The sequence below is a fragment of the Rhea americana genome, unplaced genomic scaffold (genome assembly GCF_003343005.1).
Source record: "Rhea americana isolate MKP2758 unplaced genomic scaffold, rheAme1 scaffold_23, whole genome shotgun sequence".
NCBI classification, from domain to species: domain Eukaryota; kingdom Metazoa; phylum Chordata; class Aves; order Rheiformes; family Rheidae; genus Rhea; species Rhea americana.
This window is the reverse complement of record NW_028186346.1, coordinates 6,704,201-6,728,673: the sequence shown is the minus strand read 5'-3', so window position 1 is coordinate 6,728,673 and position 24,473 is coordinate 6,704,201. Positions and strand designations below refer to the sequence as shown.

Here is a 24,473-nt window from a genome sequence, read left to right as displayed (position 1 = left end):
AGGTGGGAGTTGTGACTGTACTGCAAAGCTTCCAGATAGTGGTGTGTGAGTGTGAACAATCCACTGTTCAGCATTTCCTTGATTCCCCTCAATTGCCAGAAAATCTTTCAAAGTTGCTGCACACACACACGCATGAATACACACACAGCGCAATGATTGTAAGAGACTGTTTATTAGCACTACAGCTGTGTGAATGCAAAAAGGTAAAAGCAATCGATATTTATGCAAATAAAAAACAGCTTCAATCCATGTTTGGTAGTTTATTGTGAATATACAGATGAGGAGCATTATAATTACAAAAATATTGATGGAAGACAAACATAAATGCTCATCTGTCTAAATAGCCATAAATGCTCGCGCCCAAAGTCATTCTGAAGATTGTATGTCACAGTTCACAGCAGAGATTTGTTTATAAATGTAGAACAGATTTCTCTCTTTTTAAAGCATAAAACATTAAATCAAGGAGCACCAAGTACTATCATATGTAAGATTCTTATGGTATAACTCCTATTTCCCTGTATAGACATATGCTAAAATTGCTACATTTGTATTAGTAAGCTAACACTTGTAAATAGTATATACATTTCTAACATATTTGCAAATCGTATAATTGTCTAAGTTCATCACACCCTTTACTGGAAGTCATCTGTCTTTCTGCCCTTCCATCACTAGCTCTGTAGCATAAATTGCATTGACCCTCAGCACTTAATTTGCAGCCTTTCTTTATCTCCTTACTGTTTCTCTGTGTATCATCTTTTCTGTGATGCAAAAACTTCATCCTCTCAGAACGATTTTCAAAATGAAGAATCAGTAACACATCACTATTGTATATTTGAAGTCACTACACTTTCATGGCTTAAAATACTGTTTGAAATGGGAGTCTGGTGTCTCCACTGTGGCAAATCAGTGCACTGCACAGTTTCCATTTTGCCCTTTCTTCCACAGCTAGTCACAGGTAAATTATAGTGGCATTTGGTGTTTCAGAGAAGGAGCAGAGCATCAGCGTGTGTCCTTTTCTTCTTTTCCTTCTCATTTCTACTGGCAGTCAAATTACCTGATAAGAGTTGGTTCAGGAGAATAAAACAGGACGGATCACTGACCTAGAGGCAAGCAAAAAAAAACCTCATTCAGCCTTTCAGGATTTGCTCTTTTTATCAGTTTCAGTGATACCTAGAAGCTGCTTTCCAAAGCGCAACTTTTCCATTGTATTCCTGGACAATTTTTATTCACTTTCTATTTTCACCAAAGCAGTAGTGTAAGATAACCGGAAAGTCTTGAATGTACGTAATGTTTTACAGCTAYGTTAATACTGAAAGATAGGGCATAAATTAAAAGCTGACTGGGCAGTGGAAATATCCATGGCTTGCTGGAACATTCAGCTTCGTGATTTATTTTATCAGTGAAAGTGAGCAGGAACAGGAGTGCTSCACAGCTTAAAACATTTCTATGAGTAAGAGAGGAGTAGTTTTTTTTATGGAAATAACATTCACAAAGCCTCTTAAGGAAGGATACCATTCGGTGTTCAGTGCGACAAATAGCGTTAAGTTAGACAACATCAGAAGGATGGTTAGTCTTTCCTGGGAAATGAAATAATCAGTCCCTTAGCTAGCAACTCTCAACCTGCACTGTCTTTGCTGGTAGCTTATAGGCTGCCTGATGTTCCAGATGTGCTCAAGGTACATGATCGCCATCTAGTGGCTACTGTTAAGAAGCTAAGCGTTTACTAACTAGGTATTTTATGGGAGATGGTATGTAATAGTTTAAACTTTTATTAACAACTTGTGCATTTTTATTTGTCTGATTAACTCTTGATTAAAAAGAAAAAAAATGACAAATTCAAGCTTTTATCTTAATTTTCCAAAACTGAACTGGCCTGAAGTCTAGTTTTGAGGGTTTATTTTGTTTATTTTGTTTTTCCTTACCGTACAACATAATAGAATACTCCAGTAGCTCAGTGAATGTGTTGTCAGAGTCACAGTCCTGGAAGGGACAAGTAAGGAGACGTGATGCCAGAATATGGTCCTAATGAGCCAACTGCGTCATTTCAAGCATGAATATACCCAAGAAATTTGGGCTTGTCACTTTTGAAGAAGAATGCAAAGGCRAGGAAGGTTATTGAGGAACTCACTCCTCTAGAAACTACACATACCACTACGAGTGGTCTTATGGAGTTTTGCATAGCTATCGTGGGTTCTGGGCCACCTGTGAATTTTCTTTCTCAGTGGCTTCACAGCAGCCACAAGATATCCGACAAAACCCTGGTATGGTAAACCAAGGTAGTAAATGTAGATAGAATAARTGTACATAAAATCCTGGAGTTAACGGCATTCCTGCTCAAATAAATTAGCTACAAACAAATTTTTCCCTTAGTTCTTGGGATTTTGTTCCTCACTTTTTCTGGTAGTGGCCATGAATCATATAACRTAATGAAGGATATTAGTGAAAGACAACACCTCTCTCTGCACTGTGAATTCTGTACCCATACAAATATGGGGTTGTGAATCTTGCAGCTAGAACATGAAGCTGGGAGGAGGGGGTCCTGTTTTCAGATTTGGTACATTTGCTGTGGCAGCTTTTGGCTCCGCACCTTTAATTGTGCAGTTATAAAATGGCAGCATTAGCACGCTCCCTTTTTCATGATGCCCATTCATAGAGCAAGCCGCAGCTAGCCGGCTCTGGTGTCGCGAAGCGTGGTGGTGTCACGGAGGCACGGAAACAAACAGAAAATCTTGTATTGTTATAAAATACAAATAACAACACAAAACAGCTTCCTTGTGTAATGAGACTACTGTCTTCTTCTGACAGCTAGGACTCCTTGTTTTAACTAATAACCTTTTATATTCCTTGAGTACTTAAAAGTACTCAAGGAAATTAGGTAGTACTCAAGTTTTTCAGTAGGACTTCCTGACTCTCCTATGGAAAATCATCACTTCTGATGTGCTCTGTTTCCCGCCCCCCCGCGCCCCCCGGCTATATTAATCTTTATTGTGGGCAAAAGTAAGGTGACCTTGCTCCCTGGTTATGCATGTAAATCAGTGGAATTTGTTTTTATTAAAATTAGTTTAGCTGATAAAGGAAAACTTCCATGCCCCTTGAGTCTGGTGCTCCCATTTGGTACATTTGAAAGAAGCACATAAATTGCAAAAGGTGTATGCCCTCTTTACACTTCAGTAATGAGTGTCCATATATCTCAATGAGCATTTTCAGTGGCATTACAGTTTTCCCCCGATAGCCCTTTTGTGTGCTATTCTTTTATTTTACCTCTCTTATCATCAGTAAGTTCCTCCAAATGGACTTTATAATCTTTCCTGAAACAGACCTTTAACCATCTACCAAAGCCCACAATGGGAAAATTCCCCTAAATATTTTTCTTGTTATTTTTTGTTTCCTAAGATTTGACAATATTCCAGGTACAGAAATTTAAATCCCAGTCCTGAATTTGCCCCRGACAGCATGCCCAGACTGATGAGTAATCTCATTCCAGCAGTAAAGAGGCCCGTTGTACGCTGGAATGACCAGGCTCTGCGGTTCTTCAGGGCCTGGTTCCCCCCTCCTCTGTCGCTGCGCGAYTTAGCACAAACTGCAGGAGGTCTGATGCTCTCACGTTCCCTAACCAGGGAATATTTAGCACTGCCTGGTTAGGGTATAAACCCTCTGAACAAATCGGCAAAGGCGCCAGGTCACTGACAGACAGAATGCTGACCCCTGTGGAAGAAGAGGATTTTGCCTTTTGATCTGCGGGGCGTAGGTTAGATACTGTATATGGCAGCATCACCTTGCCAGATTTTTGTGGTGTGTCCTACCGTCACCTAAAATTCTGATACTCCTTCTCCCTCCATATGGCTTTGACCATGATGACAAAAATGGGGCATGATGCTGTGAAAGGAGAGTCCTTTGAATAATTTATACATTTACCTAAGAAAGATATAGTCAAATATTAAATAATCATAACAAATAGAATCAGTTGCTCATTGTCTTTAAATAAAGGTTACTTTTAGAAGAGCAAAAGCAAACACAGGCAGATGTTAAATAAGAATAGCTCTTCATTTTGAAAGCAAAATATTTCATGGCTTTGGATCCCTTACTGTCATCCCTTTATTCTGTATCCAGTTGAAACAGCTTTTACAGACATTGTTAACAGCGTAGTTGCTGGCATCAGTAATGAATGCTATGTTACTTTCTAGTCACGTATGTTAAGGAGGAATGTATAATCTTGGTGGTGATTGCCTTAAAATAGCCCTAAAAACACCTGTACCAATTATACATAAGGTATATTTTTACATTGATATGATAGATGAACAGATTATTTTAATTGGGTTATTTGTGCATTTTGATCTGCTCGCTGTATTGCCTTACTGCAGCAGATGGCCCAGTGTATGTTTTATAAATACTTTGCATGACATCCCCTCTGTTTTACTAATCTTCACTGTGCCTTCCCCATTGATAATGACTAATTGCAGTTTCCTTGCCAGCAACTTTTAATAGATTCCCTTTTTTTTTCTCAATCTCGGCCTGTCCTTAACAATATTGTTTTGTTCAGTAATTTAATCAGTTCAGCAACAGTATAATATTAGATGATTGAACCATCAGTTTATGAATTTTTGAAATGCAAAATACCCATGAAGTAATCACTGATGAATATTTCAAAAGTGATAAGATATCGCTTTTTTTTTTTTTTTTAGAAATGGAAAGGGTTTTGCTATCTGCTTCAGTGCTTTTTCTTTCCCTTTTTTTAATTCTATCCATTGGTCCTGAGAGTCATAAGCAGTAAATAGGAAGGAATTTGTTAACTGGAGGAATTAATAGGAAGGATTAACATTTTTGCCTACCCAGCATGATCGTATTAGCCCTTCAACACGTACAGATCAAACTGGTCAGTGAATACAGAAAATATTCYATTCGTCACTGCCTCCTCTTATCAATGAAGATTTATCTGTGGAAGGGGCTCTCTAAGGCAAAAACACCTCTAGTTCATCCTACTTGTGTTAGCAGGCAGCAGTGTGTTGGTGCTGGAAATTTAGAGGGAGAATAACAGCACAGAACTCTTCACAGCCTGGTATGATTTTCTGGAAAATCCTGGACTCTCAGGAGTTTCTGATTAGAACCACTGTTTTCTCTGTGAATAGAAACAAATAGTTATATTTTTAGCAGCTTTTTATGTTTTGCTAATGGCAGTGCTTCTCAAACTCTCTCCATTTCTTTTATCCACAATTTTTCATGAAAGGAAGCGGTAGTGAAGTAGCAGAGTTAAAAGGTGATTGTAGGACAATTCCACAATTTCACAGCAATTTGTGAAATTTCACGGTTTAATTTTCACAGTTTAAATTCCTTATTTCTTGGAGTAAAATCAAAACATTTAAGATGTGCATAAATAGAATAGTGCTAAAAAGTCCACTCTTGAATCAAGATCTGGTTGTTTCAGTATAGGACATTAGATTGCAGACCTGGGTTATTCTGTGGGGAGCTGCAGTTCATATCCCATGTGTACCTGTGTACCTGAATTTGAAGCAGATTTTATCTCAGAACTCTTCAAATTAGACAGAGACTGAGACTTTTATGGTCCCATGCCATGCCATTACCATATCAAATGAGATCAAAATCTCGTATTCCTGAAAGAGCTTCCTATTTTTAAAGATCCTATATAGAATCAGATACGCCTCTGAAGAGCATTGCGGCTTTGGAAGATATCTATTTGGATGACATTTTATTCAACTTAAAAATGCTTTGACCTGCTCCGTTTCTGTTTTCTCATCCCCTTCATTCTTCCTTTCTCCTCCACTGTGCTACCATGCTGTTTTCCAGGCAGTGCAGAAGAGAACGAATTAACCTGGCTTAAATGTTGAGGGCTAATATTTGTAACAGTAATGGAAGTGTGTGTGATAAAGAGTAAGAGTAAATGGTGTGATGGGAGGGGGAGAGGATAGAATTTAAAAGAGGAGGGAAAGGAGAGGAGACGGGAAGGGCAAGTAAAGAGAAAGGAGAAGGGGAAGTGGAAAGGGAAGAAAATAGGAAGGTGAAGGGAAGTCTAATCAGGAAATAAGAATAGATAAAAGAGATTGTGACTGATACTTAACATGAGTATGGTGGGACCCTGTAGATTGGTGGAACTGATCGTGTATGAGAGGCTTGGGTGAAAGAAATTTGGTCTAACTGGCAAGGAAAGAAAGGGTGGATATGCCTGCTCACATAATGTATCAAATATAGTTAGAGGATCATTGCTATGTTGTCTCTAATTGTGCTAATAAAGGTAATTGAGAATTAGAAATTTCAATTTCTGATTGTTTTCCTTCAAGTTGATTAATACATTACTTAGACTTTTCCTTTTAAGCAGTCTAGACTTTCTTTTGCTTTGATTTAGTTGCTTTTTTCAACTTGTGGAGGTATGCAACATTCTCTTTTCTGTACTAGTCCGTCCTAGAGTTCTCCCATGCATTATTCAACAAAGAGCTCTCATAGAAGAGAAGTTAGATTTTTCCATTTTTCCCTATCCTTCCTTACACAGGAAGAAAGTGTGCTGTATGGTCAGACATCCATTGGCAAGGTCTGCTTGGATGCAAGTCAGGTATTTAGTCCAATCCATTTGGTTCAGCTGTGATCCTCTTTTAACACTAGGCACATTATTTATTTGCTTATCTTTTATTTATTATTATGTACTTATTTCCTAGACAGAGGAAGGAAATTAATTACATAAAATAATTGTTGAAACCGTCTTATTTTTATATTTTTTTATATTTAGAAAGACAGAAGACCAAACTCTTTTTGATTGTAATTCACATGAGAATGTGGCTCACGTTTTGGCAAGTTTAACATGGATCCTTGGAGACATTCAGTTTGGAGGGTATTAGCAAGAGTAAGCCTTTCTCAATCACTGCAGGTTTATAAGTACCTCTATTCTCACTAGAACAACGCTCATTATTTACTGACTTCACAGAGGGAAAAATTAATAGATAAGAAAATTTATTCCCATCAAGTGTTCTTTTCCCTACCAGACTATTATTACTGAAGACAAAAACAGTAAAATTCACTACTTTTTAATTTATATATTTAAATTTTCCTATTTTTTATCCTATGTACTCTTTATAATAGGCTTGTTAGTTTGTTCCTTTCTACGTGGTGAAAGTAGGGAAAAAGCAAGGAATATGTGGCATTTCTTTTTTTTATTGTCTGTATTTGAGAATTTGAGACATATCCTTTTTTTCTCTTTTATGGCTAACAACAGATTGGGATGCAAACAAAATCTCAAGTGGTTATATTTAGTCCTTTTGTAAAAATCTCTGTCAGCTTAAATGGGGATCATGTTATTAGCTATAAACAAATTCAGATCTCCCCAAAACATAAAAAATAAACAGTAGATACTTTATTTTTGTGAATCAAGCATCCACGTCTATAGAATAAAGGGCTCAAAGTAGTGGTTTGGAGTCTGTTGTTATCTGAGCTCTGCCTCCAGAACAGTGACATATAGGACAGCAGGTTTCTTCCTGCTCCTTCGAGCCTCCTCCCCTTCTCCACAGCTGTTTTGTGTTCCTCTCATACATCACTGTGTCAGTACTGTCAGCTAAGAGCAAGGTTGAGCCTGTTGAAGATAAGATTCACCATTCTCATTTTAAGCACCTGTGCTTGTAGTAAATGGCCATTTCAGCTTGAGCACTAGGGCTCCCTCTGAGTGGAGAACCTAAGCTCCTCTTTATATTGTTTCCGTGAGTTGAGACACGGGCTGTCTCAAGCATTTTAGTGTTCTCTGCAGATAACTGTAGCCCATATTTTCCTTTTTTGAGGTAGGCTAACAGCCGATTTAGAGCTAGCAACAGAACTGAAAAATGTGCATCACTGTGCTGCTTAAAGCTGCTCTCAAGTCTACTCTGGACTTTGCAGAGTAGCTGCAGAAACCTTACAACTGTAACAGTCTGAGAACTTACTTCCAAACAAGAAGAACATATGACTCCTAGCTACTTTTACCCTTTATTGCAGAAATAAGGAGGAAAGAGGAGCTGGTTGGAGCATATTATCCATCAGTTGTCTAGAACAACCTATTGCTGGCTATTGGATCCTGAAGAAGTACATTATACATTCTCTCACCTCTCTTAGCTGTACATTCCTAGTAATGTTTCATTAGCCCCAGTACCAATTGAGGACATGGGAGGTGCAGAATTGCCTTTAAGTCCCTCTCCTCCTCCATCCACTGTTTCTCCTAGCTTAATAATTGCTAGGAGACCTTATCTAGGATCTCATTCACAATGTGGATGTTACTATCTAGCTTTAAAATGGCCTTCCTCTTGCATTCTCATCTATTAAATCCCTTTTCCACAGAAGTGGTATCAGAAAGACTGCCAGTATGCTGCAGATGAGAATAAGCTTGAAGAGTCTTTCCAAATTTCAATATTTGGTTTTCAGATGAAAGGCACAAGGGACAGTTTGCAAAAATTGCCTGCAGACATTAGAATGAGTTCAACTTTTAATAAACCGTATTTAATAATACTGTTTTAATAAACAATACCTTAATAGTTTTTATTCAAAGGTGGCTTTTGCACATGTAAACTCCTCATAGCTTTTCTATATCATCTACTCTTCTCCCTTCCCAGAATGATTTGATAGCTTCAACTCAGAATTGCTTTAACATTTTTTAAGGCGATACACTTACATTAACACAGGTTATTCTGTACCCCATGCATACCTGAACTTCAACACTGTTCAGTTGCTTGTTGTAGACACTTAATTGTGCTTGCTAGTGTTGTGCACCTTCTCAGTGTGTTGCTGCTTACTCAGCCTTGCTTATATTAACAGTGATTCCTTTCACCTATTGAATGTTGATCCTGATGGTTTTAATTAAATCTGTCTTTTCTCACAGATGCTGCTGAAGTCACACGATGGGACAAATTCTGCCTTTGGAGACATTTGCATACTTCCCACTGAACCCATCTAAGGGATTATGCATGTGTATCCAGGGAGAGAATGGAGCCCAGTCTAATGTAAAAACAATTCAGATTCAATTGCAAAAAGAACAAACAAGGAAGTGCACCTGAAAAGCTGCTGTTTGAAGAGAGGAAATCTGATAACCTCTAAGGAAAAGAAAAATAAAATAGATAAAAGATGACTGTTTGCTGATCTTGAAAAAATTTGAGGAGGCTTAACACCAAATATTTTAATTTTTCCTTTAACAGGTACAAGCATATTTACTGTTTATGAAGCTGCTTCTCAAGAAGGCTGGGTGTTCCTTATGTATCGAGCAATTGACAGTTTTCCCCGATGGCGTTCATATTTCTATTTCATCACCTTAATTTTCTTTCTGGCCTGGCTTGTTAAGGTACTGAGTAATTTATTCTTTCAAACCTGTCTTAAATGTAAATCATATTAGAATGAATTTCATTTGTACTTGCTGAGCTTTGTGTCAGCCATTTTTTCATGTTTTTTTTTTTTTTTTTTTTTTTTTGTAGAATTTTTTTATTGCAGTCATCATTGAAACATTTGCAGAAATTAGAGTGCAGTTCCAGCAGATGTGGGGATCCAGGAGCAGTACTACTTCAACTGCCACCACCCAGGTGAATGTTCATATTAAAGCACCCAAATACTGAGATCCTCTGGGAACTTAATTGTTTGTAGTTTATGAATGAATAAAAAGACATAAATCCCATTTAATTCTTGTTTCATCTCAGTAGGTTCTGTTTTGTTTGACTGCGTGTTACCCCATGTATTTTAAGGTTGTTATGTGTATTGTCATATTAAAGTAAATTCTAGAGTGCATTGTCCAATAGGTTTTCTTAAAAAAGAATAGTAGAAGAGACTGTAATATGGTTCTCTAGATTGTTGAGTATGTTATGGTTCCCTTCCTTTTTCTCCCTTCCCTTCCCTTCTCTTTCCATAATTCCTTTTCTTGTGTCATTCGATGGGTTTGGAATTATAGTTGCAGTTGAATATCACTTTCTGTGCTAAGGCAGAAGAGCTGAAATTGCAGGCTGTAAGTGGAAGAATACAGGTCAGTGGGTAGCTGAAGTGTGTGTGGAAGGTGATCCTGGAATTGAAAAGGGAATACTGAGATCAGGGAGGAATGAAGTGCTCAGGCAATGAGAGATCTATGAGGTAGCCACAGAAAGTGAGACCCTGGATTTGAGATAATGGCTAGGAAGAAACTATGTTAGAAGGGCACTGTTTGGGTTTGGGGTAGAAAAGACTCAGTGTGAAAAACAATGGCTAATTGGTTGAGATTTAAACTGCCCCCTCATTATTGTAACAAATATATTAGATCTCCTAAATGTGTAAACGGCTAGGCTTTTCCTGTGCTGGTATACTTTCCATCTGTGAGAGGGACCAGTACCAACTGCCTACAAAAAGCCCTTAGGAAGACAGATACGAGAAGTCTTGCCTATGGGGAAAAATTTTACTAACTTCCATAGCTAAAGATTATTTACTTTCTTAAGCCAAAGGATTTAAGTGTCTTCAAAATTATTTATTAAAAATTTTCTGGTGTATCTTTGGATATTCTTGTAATCCACATGTAAATCCAGTCCTTTTCTGCCTGCTGCTACATTTTTTGGCCTAACACAGTGTTTTGGCAATAATTTCCACTCTATGTGTGGCTTTGTCAAAGCAGAATTGGTGATATAATTTCAAATTAAAAGCTGTTCTCTACCAGAAGGGGTCTTTTCTACATGACACATACTTAGCCTAGGGACCGTAATGTTTGTATCATCCCTGATGTGATAAATCTCTGTGCTATATAGGCTTAATCTGCACACTCTGAGCTAGGGTCTGGAACAGAGAGGTCGATGTAAGGAAACTCAAGAAGCAGCCAAGATTAAGGAATGCCAAGGATAATAGAAACTCAAAAAATAATGTTATCATGTCAAAGAATATGAACATTTTGAATATAAATAGCACCATGCAGAATAAAAATGGTATGTAGGCTGTAGACAAGTAAATGGTTACTTTGTTCCCTGAGTCACTGACATAATGACCATAAAGGAAGTTTGGTTTAACAGAATGCAAAACATACATTTTTCTCTACTAAGATGGGCAGAAAAATTCTAGCAGCTTTTCTTGTTCAAAGCTCTAAATAGAAGTTCATGCACATGTTTTGTGCATGAAATAACCTTGTCAAAAAGCAGCACTATCTTGCTTCATTTGCCCGCTTCATAAATCTCTAACTACTCCAGAAACTTAGACCTATAGAAAAGAAAAAAAAATTGGGGAGGGTTGAAGCTAAAGAGGGGTCTGTGCAGAAGAATGAAAGTAGATTCTTGTAAGGCACTTTAACATTGCCCGTTAAAACATAAGGATGAGTAACTTCGTGCTGATCTGAGTTGTCAGCTCTTCCTAGTGGAGAAATATTACTTAAGAGCCCAGCACCGTTAAAACCACATTGGCGTGGCCTTGTCCCCAATCTAGTGAGCACTTTTCTCAGGAAGGCCTTTAAGTTTCAACCTTGCTGAAATAGTTATGTTCAGAGGTGACTTCCTTGATGCCAAGTGTCAAGAAAAAGGTAGGAAAGAGGTGGGAACTTCACCACACTTTAATATATGGTATATGCAGACTCTCAGGTGATGATTAAAAATGCTAGAGCAGTTCATGTTCTTTCAAGGACACTTTACAGGACAGTGTTAATCACTTCCAGACACAGTTTCTGATTGTCCTTAAGCACAGCAGTCTGTGTCTTTTTATGTCCTGATTTCTGAAAAAAATATAATACTTACAGTTCGAGAGGTTGTGGGTAAAATGTGAGTGTCACTATAGTCAAGAGAGCAGTTTTCATTGACATGACTAGAGACAGGTTTTCATTCACTTATTTACAACAGTTATAAGGTTTTGGTAACAGTGCAAAATGGCTGCAGATTTAATCTTGATTTACATCTGTGCAACACAAGAAATATCTGATCCTTGGAAGTAAAATAATTTTTCCAGTAAAAAATATGAGGATTATCTGTTGTAATTGTTTGCAAATACACCATGAAATTTATTTTTTTGTCACAAAGTCTTTGTGTTTCTTCAGGATAAGCTTATTAAGTAAGAAATTTATTCTGAAAGAGTACTTCATATAATGATACTGATCAGAGATTAATTGAACTGGTTTGTATGTAAGGACTAATAGATTCACATTACATTTCCTGTTCTCTGAGTAAAATTCAGAAACTATTAATATTGGAATAGGAGCATGATGCTTTTTTCTGTAGCAATAGGAAACATTCCCCTCTGATCTTATACTAACAATCATCAAAATGTAGACAGGTCCTTAAGGGGAATATTAAGGACTTCACTTGTATTTACTGAGATGTAAAACATTTCTGGCAACTATTTTCTCTTTAAAGATGTTTCATGAAGACGCAGCTGGAGGCTGGCAGCTTGTGGCTGTTGATGTGAATAAACCCCAGGGCAGAGCTCCTGCATGTCTACAGGTACAGCATCACTTCTTACTAAATCAGACTGTGTAACCAGTGCCACTGAAATGTTGGCATAAGGAGACTGTGGTGAGAAATAGCACCCGCAGTAGTTTTAGTCATAAATTGCCTTAAATCCATTGCTTTCTTCAGTGTAGGCTGGTTCTTAGAAAACACAAATCAATAAAGATGTACTACACCTAAAATCAGAAGGTTAGAAAAATATAAAATGAATATATAATTTGTTACAAAAGCTATGTCATATGTGCTCATAAGATAAAGATTTTAGAATATTTTTATTGTATAAAATAACATAAATGATCTTGCTTTATCTACCAGACTTTATGTACAAAGCAGCTTCACTCCTAAGTTATTCACAACCAACAGGCTTGTTTATTAACTGCAAAATACAATAATACACACCAAGAAGCATGACTAGACATAATAAACACGTAAGTACCTCATTCCTATATTGAAAATGGAGTCACTGAGAAATAGAGAATACACATGTAGCTACTAAGCTATACAGTGTTTGAAACTTCCAGACTTAGTATTCTCATTTTAATATCAGTGGGATTTGATATCAGCTCTACCTCCTTGTTTAAATAAACCCGGACTAAGATAGGTAATGCTTTTAGAAATCCCTTTTTATTACAGCACTTTGTATAGCATCTCAAATTTTTATTTGTATATTAAAGAATACTTCTGAGTGAAACAGCCTTGCTTCAGAACAACAAAAGAAAGCTATTATAGCAATCTGATAGCATGATGTTTGCTAGTCATTTTGGTAATGTCGGTTTAATATATAAGCTAAAATACACAAACATGTTGGCAGCATGAGCTTAGCTGAATGCTAAGCTGGCAAGCACCTTTCAACCCCTCTTGAACAAACTGTTCATTCTCAGGTCTCTCTGCTTTGTCAGACTATTGGCATTTATTTAATTATAGCATATGCTTTAATAGATAACTTCTCTTCCCAAACTAAGTTATTAATTTTGAGAGCAACTGGAATATCATTTATGATAATCTCAGGTAACAGTCTCTGACATGTGGATAGACTATAGTTGAATTCACAGAGAAGGCTCCTCCAGATGAAAGTTAAGATAACATCTGACTTAACTTGTTCTGCCTTTGTCTGTAGTATTGCATTTTCTCCCATTTCAGGAATCATGAGAACACACAGTAAATTGTGTTCCAGGGAACATAAACCTCATGCATCATTGGGTGCTGTAACTTTTTATTCTTGCAACTCAACTGGCAGTTTTCTTCTCATCCATCCTTTTATGGAACATCTGCAGAGCCTCCATTAATCTATGGCCTTGCTGGAGGTCAGTGACAGCCAAAGGAAAACAATGTCTTTTAGTAGAATAGTGCCTGAAATATACTATGCGCTTATGAAGTATTACCTAACATACAACCTAAAGAAAACAGAATCTCTAAGTCTCATACATGCGTGCACCTTTATTCATCTCACTATGCATTATTGATTCATTTTGATCAATCTCTAAGTAAAGACAATAGATTTCCAAAAAAGTTCATATTTTTAAAACGTTTGCAGTATATTGAAAGCATTTTTTTATGCATGAATTCCATACTGAAGAATTTCGTTGTTATTTTTTAGAGTTTGGGGGGATTTCCTTAAAGGGTACATAGATCTGAACCTAGAAAAGAGTTAATCAGATTGAAAAATATACATTCTACCTTTAAGATATGTTCAATTAATAAGAATTCTTCTGACCTTTATTAGGTAAGTGTACTGTCATTCAATATCCTGTGAAGAATGGAGTTCTCAGAAAAAGGTAGTGAAGACCCTATTGCCCTGTGTCATTTTAATTAAATTTTATAGTAAATTTGGTTTTACTAATTCCTCTCTTGGCTCTTTAAGTATTACTACTGCAAATAAAAAAGAGAACACTCATTAAAAGTTCTCTTTCAACAGTATCATGGATTTGTGCTTTGATGAAACTCTGCTTATTGAGTGGATTCAAGTATTTATAATTTACTTCCTCAAACAACTATATGGTGTATTGGGAGAGGAAATGACCTAGCAGCTAAGGAACTGGAAAGGAACTCTGGAGGTTTGGGTTTGATTTATTGGCCAAGCACAAATTTCCTGTAAGCTTTGAGTGAACTACTTAACAGGTATCTTAGCTTTAGTTCACATTCTGTAAGATGATGGCATGTCTCCCTACCAGTTATAACAACTATGGAGTTTAAACTTACTGTAGAAGATGGGCCAGTAAAATGGGCATGTTGTATAGAAATAGGCAAATAGATACATCCAGTTCTCTAATGCTGGGAGTGATGAGGGCAAGAATAAAGCAATTTGTGTGCTGCATGTAACGTAAAAATTTCTTTAATATAGATACTGCAAAACACTTCACATGGACTAGCTGGATTTGTCAGGGTTTGTACAATTCATGCTTACTCCCACAGACTGGTTCAGGTATTTCTGCCTGACAGGTCTTAATAATCTAGGTATACCATTGCAGTGACACACAGCATTACTTGGGTCTGATGCTATTCTTCAACTTCTAATAATACAGACATAGTACAGAGATACCTCATAAACTCTGTGCAGAGCCTTTGTAACTCACTTTGTCTCACACAAATATGGCACTTTTGCACCAAACTGTGCAATTAAGTAAAACGAATAAGCTGGCAACCACATCTTTACACTTCCGTGGATCTGCAGATGGAGAGTACAGAGATTTTTCAGAGAGCTCCTGGTCAGTGAGTTGCATGCTTAGGTATGTCTAAACTGCTTGGCAGTGGCTTGGTGTTTCCCAGAGCATCTTGTCTTGTCTCGCCTGAGAGCCCGTGTTCCTTCCCAGTGGGAGCCTGACATGCAGGCATGGAACAACCAGCATGTGCATATAGATTTGGGATCTGCAAAGGGCTCCTGTACTAGTAGTGTAATGGTTAAATGTAAAAAAGAATAAGACTAAACTATGAGAGATAGACTGGAAAGGTGGGCATTAACAGTTGTTTTAGAACTTTTAACTCAGACATTTACCTACTCTGTTTTCTCTAGCTCTTTAGAACTGGCTGGAAGTGGCAACATAAAAAGTTAGTAACTATGATTTTTGATTTTGACTTGTAAATCTATCCTAGTGTGGAGTAAAGAGGCTTTTATTTCAGTATAATGGCTGTATATTTATTACATTTTTCTTGAAAGTATTCCCAAAGGTGCCTTGTGGTCTTTTGTTACTTATTCTCACTGTTCCCCATGACTGGCATTGATTTTAAATATTGATTTTCTTTTGTCACTGAAAAATAATCTCTGTGTTTTCCATTTTAACATGAACCATTTGTCATGAATGCATGCTGAGGAGCCCACATTGCCACCTTATTTTACTGTTGTTGATATTACTTTAACGAATTGTAGTGTGTTAGAACTTCCTGCCTACCATGATTTACTCCTACAAGCACAGTAGGAAGCTCTCAGTTCATAAAGTAAAGCTGAGCACTAGGTTCCAAAAAAAAATCCTTTTAAAAAACTCTTCAGGGATGTATTTACCCTTTTAATCCCCTGGTAAAGGCACATTGTATTTTTTATTATTACTTTGCTGTTAATTTTAGAGGTTGTTGATGCTTTTATCACTTCTTCCTTCTTTTTGTCTTCCAGTCCACTAAGATTTGTAAAATATGTATGCTGGTTTAAAGGTGAACTGAAAAGTTTTAACTTGAACGTGTCTTCCGTGAAACTGTGATTGATATTACTAACACCAAGGCACTAATGACATCTTCCGTCTTCTCAGTACATCGATCTGTAATGAGCAGAGAAAGTCCAGGACTGTGGTCCTGTGGAGACCAATGAGCCAGACAGTAATTTCATGTTTGTGCTAATATTTTGGGGTCATATGTCCAGCAGAAATAGAACTCACAGCTGGAGATGGAATGGCATTTAGAAAAATCTTGGGAATAATCTGTGCAATGTATAAGCATGAACGGAAATGGTCATCGTCTTACAAACTACATGCATTTCTATTCTGCTAGTAATGGAAAGTCTTCAGTACTTCAGAAATATTGTACTCACTTTTAATCATTTGTGCTCTGTTTAGGGAATTAATAGGAGGTCACAAAGCTATGATTTGAGCAACCAAGTGACATTATTATGATTACAGTGCTCTTGAACATAGGATTAATGTCAGAATCTTAATCATATCTTTTTTCCCCTCAAAAAGTTAGTCCTTCATGCTATGGAATATTATCAGAATGTGTATTTACATTTACAATTTTAGAAAACCTTGACAGGGAGGACAAAAAGATGAAAAGTAATACAGAAAGACAAAAAGCATATGGAAGGTGAGGAGGACGAGACATAATCAGAGAAGCAGGAACTGACTGTTTTAGCAGTACCATGATGGATACACCAAATGAGAGAAAGAGAAATGAGACAAAACTGTATTTAGGGATTTTCAGAGTTAGAGTAGCAAAAGAGAGCACAAACAGTTTTTTCCCTCTTCCCTTGGAAGATAAATATTGATGAACCAGAGAAGTGTGGTAGTGTATTTATAGACTGATTTGCACTTCTGTCTRACTTTTCTCTTCTCATGTAGAGTGGCTTTCAATAGATCTGTTATATAGGCAGATACATTTCTGTAAAGTAACTGAAGCCCTCTCTTACAGTGAAAGAAAAATCCTCTCCTGCAGTTGGCTGAGATTTGGTTTTAACTCAAATGACTAATCAGAAACAGATTAAATAATTCCAAATCCTAAACTTCAGAGGCTGTCTTTTAAAAAAAATGTACATTTTTCTATGTTCTGTTCTTGTTTAGAAAGCCCAAAAGTTGTATTAGTTAACAGAAGCTTGGATATTTCAGTGGTGTATTTGGAACTGAAATAGGACTGAAAAGTGACCTTATTAGTTTTACTTAAGAGGTACAGGAGCAGAGTATGCAAAGTGTAAAATTAAATTAAGCCATTCAGTTTTGACGGGGTAAAAGTTGCGAATAAAAATGAGAACAGAAGACTCTTTGGGGAAGCTAAACCTTTTAGCAAGAGACGAACATGCACTAGTAACACAAGTCTAGCTCACTCCCTGCCTTCAGTTGCACACAGCAGAGTAGCAAGTTGTGGACATTATGAAATAAAGAGATTTCCAGTCTCATTATTGCAGGATTCCAGTATTTCTCACCTACACATAGGGCTGTGGGAAGAAATGGTGAAAATGTAGTGAACAGAGAGTGGTAGAAATTCCGTCATCTGACTAACTCTTAGAATCTGGATGGGGATTCAGAAAGTGAGCAGTCATTAACCACACACTGTATTTCACAATGTTATGTCATTTCACAGCTGTTACCATCGTCCACTCTCTGCTCTCTCCCTTTTTTCCATAGATTTTAACCACAATGACAGTGGCAACTGAATAGGCAATGAGTTTACTCCTGAGATGCCTCGGTTCACTGTCTCATCTTGTAGTGTAAACTGGCATCAGCTTAAGTTTTTGTTAATTACATCAAGTTATGAACTCAAACAGTGGAAGTGGTTACTGTCCATTTAACTGGAGAAAGGAGTGGACAGATCAACTGTAATGTAAATTGTATTTTCTGTAAATGAACTACTAGGACTTTGGGAGCAGGTATCTTTCTTTGATATGAGTTAAAAAGATAATCTCATAATGCCAGAGAGCCAACCACGTTTTGTCCATATACATATTTTTTGCGTCCTTAAGGTTGCCTTTTTTTGACCAAGGGGGGCCTGAAAAATAATGAGGCTTATGATCTAGGTATTGAAGTACTCATAAAACTAGGAGATAAGCAATGCATTTGTCTTATCTCCAAAACTGTCCGGTACAGGAAATAGGGCATCTCTGAATGTCTAAGTACACCATTTATGCCATCATGCTCTATCTTGAACTCCAGTAATCATTTTTTAAGGAATTCCTGAACTGGAAGTTAAATTTAGAGCCACTCACGGATTTATCACCTATGAATTTGTCTAGCCCTTCTTCTAACTCATGGACCCTTTTTGGCTTCCAGAACATCTTGCAGGAACAAGTTCCATTTAGCAACTGTATGACATTTTAAATTATCACACTTCAGGAATTTGCTGATTTTGCTGAAATTGATCAGAAATAACAAAAAACTTAATGCGAAGATTACAGATTGTAATTTTGAGATGGATGCTCTTTTTCTTGGTAAAACAAAAAGTTTAAAACTACAGAACTCAGCAATGGCTGCATCACTGCCTGTTGTAACATGCAATCGGCAGAAGGAGTATGGCAGGCACAAGTGTCTGAAGACTATAAACATCAGGTATGAAGGCTAATTTGTTTCTATGTGTATCAATGGAATTATAAGTGATAAGGAAACTTCAGAAAGGGAAATTGACATTTAAGATCAAGATAGGCTATTAAAAGAAGAGATTGATGTATTTGGTGAGAAGCCCATCACTTGTAAGAACACTTAAGAATCTCCCATGGGTAACTATCTGGCATTAACAGACATTAATTAATTTAATGCTTATTAGACTCTTATAATAATTTTCTCTATGCTTCTCTGCTGTGGTATGCATGCATCTAAAAGAAAACTTACTTCACGAAGGTACAGAACTGCATCCATATCTCCAACCTGTATAAAGTAGAACTTAAGGTTTTACATCCCAAATTTGCTAACCCCCCAAAACAGGCAGTAGAATAGACATTCTTTCTTCATTAGAGCCCCCTAGTAGTCACAAGCAAGCTTGGGAGCCACTCCTGCTGTGTTTTGTTAGTATTGATGTAAGTAATGTGGTGGCCACCATTTGGAAATAGAAAACTAAGCAAACCCCCCAAGGCACTGGTTTTTCCATGAAGGCCACGCAATTCTGCCGAGACATACACTCTAGTTCTTGTAATCTTCCTTCTCTTAGGATCTATAAACAGTACAACATGACCTTTTCTCCATCCTAGAGTTCATAAGTTGTTTGAAGGAAATTATCAAGAAAAGACTGTATCTCATCTCCCAAAGGAGCAAGAGAGAACTAATATTTGAATTCATAAGTCTTCCTTCCTTTCTTCCTTGTTTTTTTCCTTCCTTCTTCTTTCTTACTCTCTTTCTCTCTCTCTCTTTTTACTCTTTCCTTCCCTCCCTTCCTTATTTTTCCTTCCTTATTTTTCATCATTTTTTCTCATTGCTCTTTCTTGCTTTTTTGCCTACCTTCTTTTCCTTTATAACCAGTATAAATAAGCACAAATGCTAACCATGAGTTACAGTTCTATGTTCATAGTTTCTTCTCCATAGTTTTCCATTTACTTGTCTGTTCTTGTTCATTAAAACCTACTAGGTGTATGATTAGCTGCAATTTGTAGCAATCCAGCCACAGAAACTAAACAAAAAGAAAGAAAACCTATTATTGATTTCCTTGTTTTGTGTTTGGACAAATAAATTTAATCAACATGACTTTCTCAGTTTACACATGCAGTTCTCTTGCAGACTTTTAAGGTATCAGAATCCTGTGACAAAGACAACACAGATAGGAGTTAAAGTATAATCTGAGCTTATAAAAGGATGGTGGTTTTCCTTGGCAGTGGTCTTTATTAGATGAGGGCTTGCCGCAGTAGAAAACATATTCACATGGGGCCTTTACCATCTTCTTGGGAGATTGAGGATGCAGTATTTGGAATTTATCTGAAGCAGTATGTTTTCAAAAATCTTTGCATGTCAGAGTTGTGGAAACTTTAGCCGACACTTATCTTAATCAAGATCTCTGAACTTCCCCTTATTTTTTTAACAAGCCATTAGAATTTTTCACATAACCCTGATTTTCAAATGAGTCCTCAGAAAAACTTTCTGCTCCATATATAATGTTTTCTGTAATGATTTTATATAAATATTGACCCTTTTTCCCACAGGCTTACACAGTTCRCTCAGAAAGGGGAACTACATAGTGACATTGATTTCCAGCTTTGTGAGCAAATTAATAAGCCAAAAATCTCCCTCAATAAAGATATATTCTACATATTACAAGTTGTTATATTTTTGAAGACTGATTAGGCTGTATTTTTTTGTTAACGCAAGTCTTTTTGCTGTGATCTGAATAGACTGAGAGGAGCATTTTTTAACATTCTTTTCAGTGATGGATTTCAATAAAGCTTGTACTTATAATTTTCACTTACAATTTGGGGGGCACACCAGTGTCAGTAGATTATAAAGACTATTCAGCAATGCCACTAAAATTAAAGTTCAGCTGAGTTTCCTTTAGCAAATTTTATTTCTTGTGTTAAATATGTCCAGTGTTTCAAATCCCATCAAACTGAAAACAGGTATTTAAATTGTCATGCAGCTTTTTTGTGTTTAGCACAATTATAGCAATCAAAGTGTTGGAAGCAGCAGCAGCAGCATGACTTCCTTTAGAGCTGTAACTTGGATGACAAATCTGAAAAGTGGAAGACCGCAGAGTCTTAGAATAAAACTGGTAGGGTTTTTTTTTCTTCATTGGAGTGGTTCCCCCCTCCAACATTTTCCATATTCCTATTATTTCTCTGAGGATCTCTTTTCACTAGAACTGTATAACTACATCATGTACTACAGCTCTGTAAGTTATTGTATTGGACGTCAATGCTCTTTTTAGATTCTCGAAACTGAAAAAAAATCACTTTGCAATATCTTCTTGTTACTGTTGGGGTCTCTAATCCCTTGGTCCTTCAGTAGTCAATAGAGAGGGTGATTTAGATGGTGAAAGACAGAGAATTCACATGTTGGGTGCTGAATTGCCTCTTGTGTTGTCTGTATTTCTTCATTGTCAAAGGGAGGCTACATAAACTGTGTGGCCTTCTCAGCACCTCAGTGAAGCTCCTGAGAATAAGTGGGATGATTCTGAGAGTAAAAGGGATTCTGGGCTAATAGGTATTTGAACAAATAGTAAAATAGTAAAATATCTAGGTGGCTCTTTCAAAAAAAAAAAAAAAAAAAAAAAACACTATGGGAAGAGTCAAAGTCCTTGCCTTATCTTATTCTTGGCATTCTGGTATTCTGGACACTAACTCTTAACTCCTTTGAGAATTAATGGAGTCCTGGTTCATCTCATGCATCTTTAAGCACTCAGTTGAGATGCCAGAGATAGGAGCATGGTGGCGTAGGGTACCCATGTAGCTGGTGCAAAGAGATGGGCATTGCCAGAGGGCAACTGAGTATCTCCATCTGACAGTGTCCACAGCTCTACAGAGTGCATCATAGCGGAGGGAGTTGGTATTCCTATTTTAGGTATGCCAGTGGTGTTGGGGTGAATCTGTAAAGCCAAAGTGTGTATCTCAATTTTTTCCAGTAGTCTGTCATGATATATATGTATATATATTTAAAATGCAGATTGAAAACAAAACTAAGGCCTGATTCTGCAAGCCTGCATGACCTGATTTTTCAGAACTATTTTGCACTTATTAAATTCTCGTGCAATCAGTAAAAGTTGCAGGTACACAGAGACTTGTGTGTCTGACATGGTGTTGAACATGTAAAAAATCATGGAATTTTTAATCAGAAATTTCATTGACATAAAGGCAGTATTTGTGCAGAGAAGTATGTACAGTCAGGCCCAAGTCTCCATCCTTTATACTTTGTGAACTCTTAAGATACTAGCTTGAGAAAAGTGTTTTCAGCTGACCTATGCATTTTAACAAGCTAGAAGGCTGCAGTGCAGCGCAATAAATTCAGTTCTTCAAGCGGATTCCCTTTCAGTTTTGCTGCCTCTTTCTAGGATTCCCTTTCCTTCCTATGCTTACCTCAGATCCTTGAAAAGAGGGGCTTTGAGGACTAACAGAAGTGAAGAGGAAAGCTAGCAATGTGGAATATGGAAGAAGGAGACTGACTTCGTTGGTGTTTGATGTATATAAACTGGTAGCACATGTTTGCAGCCATTCCTCTGCATAGATGTTCTTTGATTTCTAGTCTGAGCCTTAGCTTGGCATTCAGGGTGAATATTTTGCAGTTTGAAATCTTTAATTTTTCTCTCTGTTACTTTAATTCTTACACACGCACACGAATCACTTTATGTTCTTAACTGTCTCAAAGATTTTGGATGCTGTATAAAACTGAACTTGTTGCATTAAGTGCATGCACTCCCCTTTATAAGTGCTTGTTATCTTTACTGTGTTAATTAAAGAGGGCTAAGATGGATACCTCACCCCTAGCCATCTGACATGGACCAGGCCTAATTGATTTTTCCTAAAGCTATCCTTCTCTAGAACAGAGTAGTCATGTCCACTTTAGCATTTGGCCCTTGGATTATTCCTGGCCCTGTATGGTGCTCCTCTCCTGTATGGTGTTCCTCAGGCATAATTATTTCTCTGTGTGGTTTTTTTTTCAGTTCTGAATGCGTGAAATAATATGAGGATGCAGCTCATCAGAATAGTAGTTTATGATCTGATGCTGGGGTCATACATTGCATGCTGTAACTTTGACAACAGCACAAGTGAGGTTGTATAAGGGTTTAAAGCCTTTTATGATATTAGGGGATTGTACTAAATGAGGGGAGCCATGCTGGAGTATTGTTTTGAAGAGAACTAACTGAAGAGATGTAAACAAGAGCCAGGTGGCCAGCTAACAATTAAGCACAGTAGATATGGCCATCAGTTTCTGTAGTTCCTTCTTAGCTAGCCTTCATTTAGCAGAGTAAAATTACCAGCTGGTGCCAAAGTTTGAATTTTCCTTAGCTGAAAACATAAAGAATTCATTACTAACACACAGAGAGAAAGAATACAATACAGTACTTAAATGTGGGAAATGAACATGTCTGAGTTAATGCTGGGTATGTTAAAAGGCATGAGTAGATAGGATAGAAAACTAGGATAGATAGAAGGGAATAGGATGTATGTTGTATGCTACAAAGCAAGTTTGAAAGTAATAGCATAAGATTAAGAGACATAAAATGTATGATTAACAATGAGATGTCGTAGGTTCTGTGGAAGGGCTTGTCTGTTTGCAGGTGTCCTCCTGTGGTCATTTTCAGGCTGGACAGGACAAAAGACTTGAAAATAATCCTGCATTGGTAGGAATAAGGATATGATATATTAGTGCTTCTTTTACTCTCTTATATGATGAGAAAGGAAAATATGAATCACAGCTGACATACTGGTGCTCAACTATGTTGGATTTTCTCCCGAGGTTTGCTTTTCTGTCTGCTCAAGGAGCCTTGACCTCTTCCTCCAGCTCAGCTTAGTGCCAGAACTGTCAAATGCATTTCCTTTTCTCGGGCATCAGGGCACTTGGCAAAACACTAGCATATTTATAGCTACAAAATAACCAGTCATTCTTGTGGACCGAATTTAACTTACTTTAGATATTTAAAACGTAGATATCCAAGTTTAATGGTGACACAGAAGGCTTCTTTTATACTCAGAGTAGAGAGGCACTTTCAGCAGATAGTTTGCTCATTGTGACATACAACTTTTATGATTTGGTAGGCCTAGACTCACAACATGATATTTTGTATCTAAATTACAATGCTTCTGAATTTTCCATAACTGCTTTCCACAGTCAGTCATTTTTATTTAATCTTCACCTCATCTTTTGAATACTAGCAGTGGTAGGCTTCCTAAGAAAACTCTACTTTGCGTTACTGAATAAAGCCGGAGCCTTCATTCTTTAAGTGCCGAACATTATTTTGTCATGCCACCTGGTGTATATAATCTGTATGTTGACATTTTATTAATTGCACGGTACTCAAAGAAGACCATTTCCTGTTTTCTGTCATAGACTTTTCAGAAAACTTAAACTCAGAAAAGCAGATGCAACACATGTGCTTGTGCTTCTTTCTTTGTTTCTGGCTTCCACTTCCCTCTGAGGGCTCCTAGATATTCAAAGGAGGATGTGCAACATTAACAAGTACATGTTAATTTGAACGCATCAATAATTAACCAATACTTATGTCATTAATTAGTAAAAGCAAACTACATACCCAGTTCCCTCCCTCATGCTGTCTTTATCCACATGCGGTTTTGCTGTCTGCTCTGTTAGCCTGCTAGCTTCAGAACCATCATCTTAGATATCTTCTCAGATTTCTTTGATATCACCTAAGCCATTTCTGTCCTGCTGAGAAGCCGCCTCCCGTTCATGGTTATTTGCAGGAGACTTCTATTATTGTTACTCTGAATCTCAGGTCACTCAATCTTACCCTTCTCCACAGTAAGAA

The 24,473-nt window shown here is 37.2% G+C and overlaps 1 protein-coding gene across 3 annotated transcripts in view; it reads left to right on the top strand.

Annotated features, from left to right (window-relative positions):
• The window catches only part of NALCN (sodium leak channel, non-selective), a 233,946-nt gene that overhangs the window by 70,145 nt on the left and 139,328 nt on the right, over positions 1 to 24,473 (top strand). For all 3 annotated transcript variants that reach the window (XM_085306004.1, XM_085306003.1, XM_085306005.1), the window contains exons 7-9: positions 9,159 to 9,301; positions 9,432 to 9,536; positions 12,297 to 12,383. In XM_085306004.1, the coding sequence (XP_085162130.1) occupies positions 9,159 to 9,301; positions 9,432 to 9,536; positions 12,297 to 12,383 (335 nt within the window). The remainder of the gene's footprint in view (positions 1 to 9,158; positions 9,302 to 9,431; positions 9,537 to 12,296; positions 12,384 to 24,473) is intronic.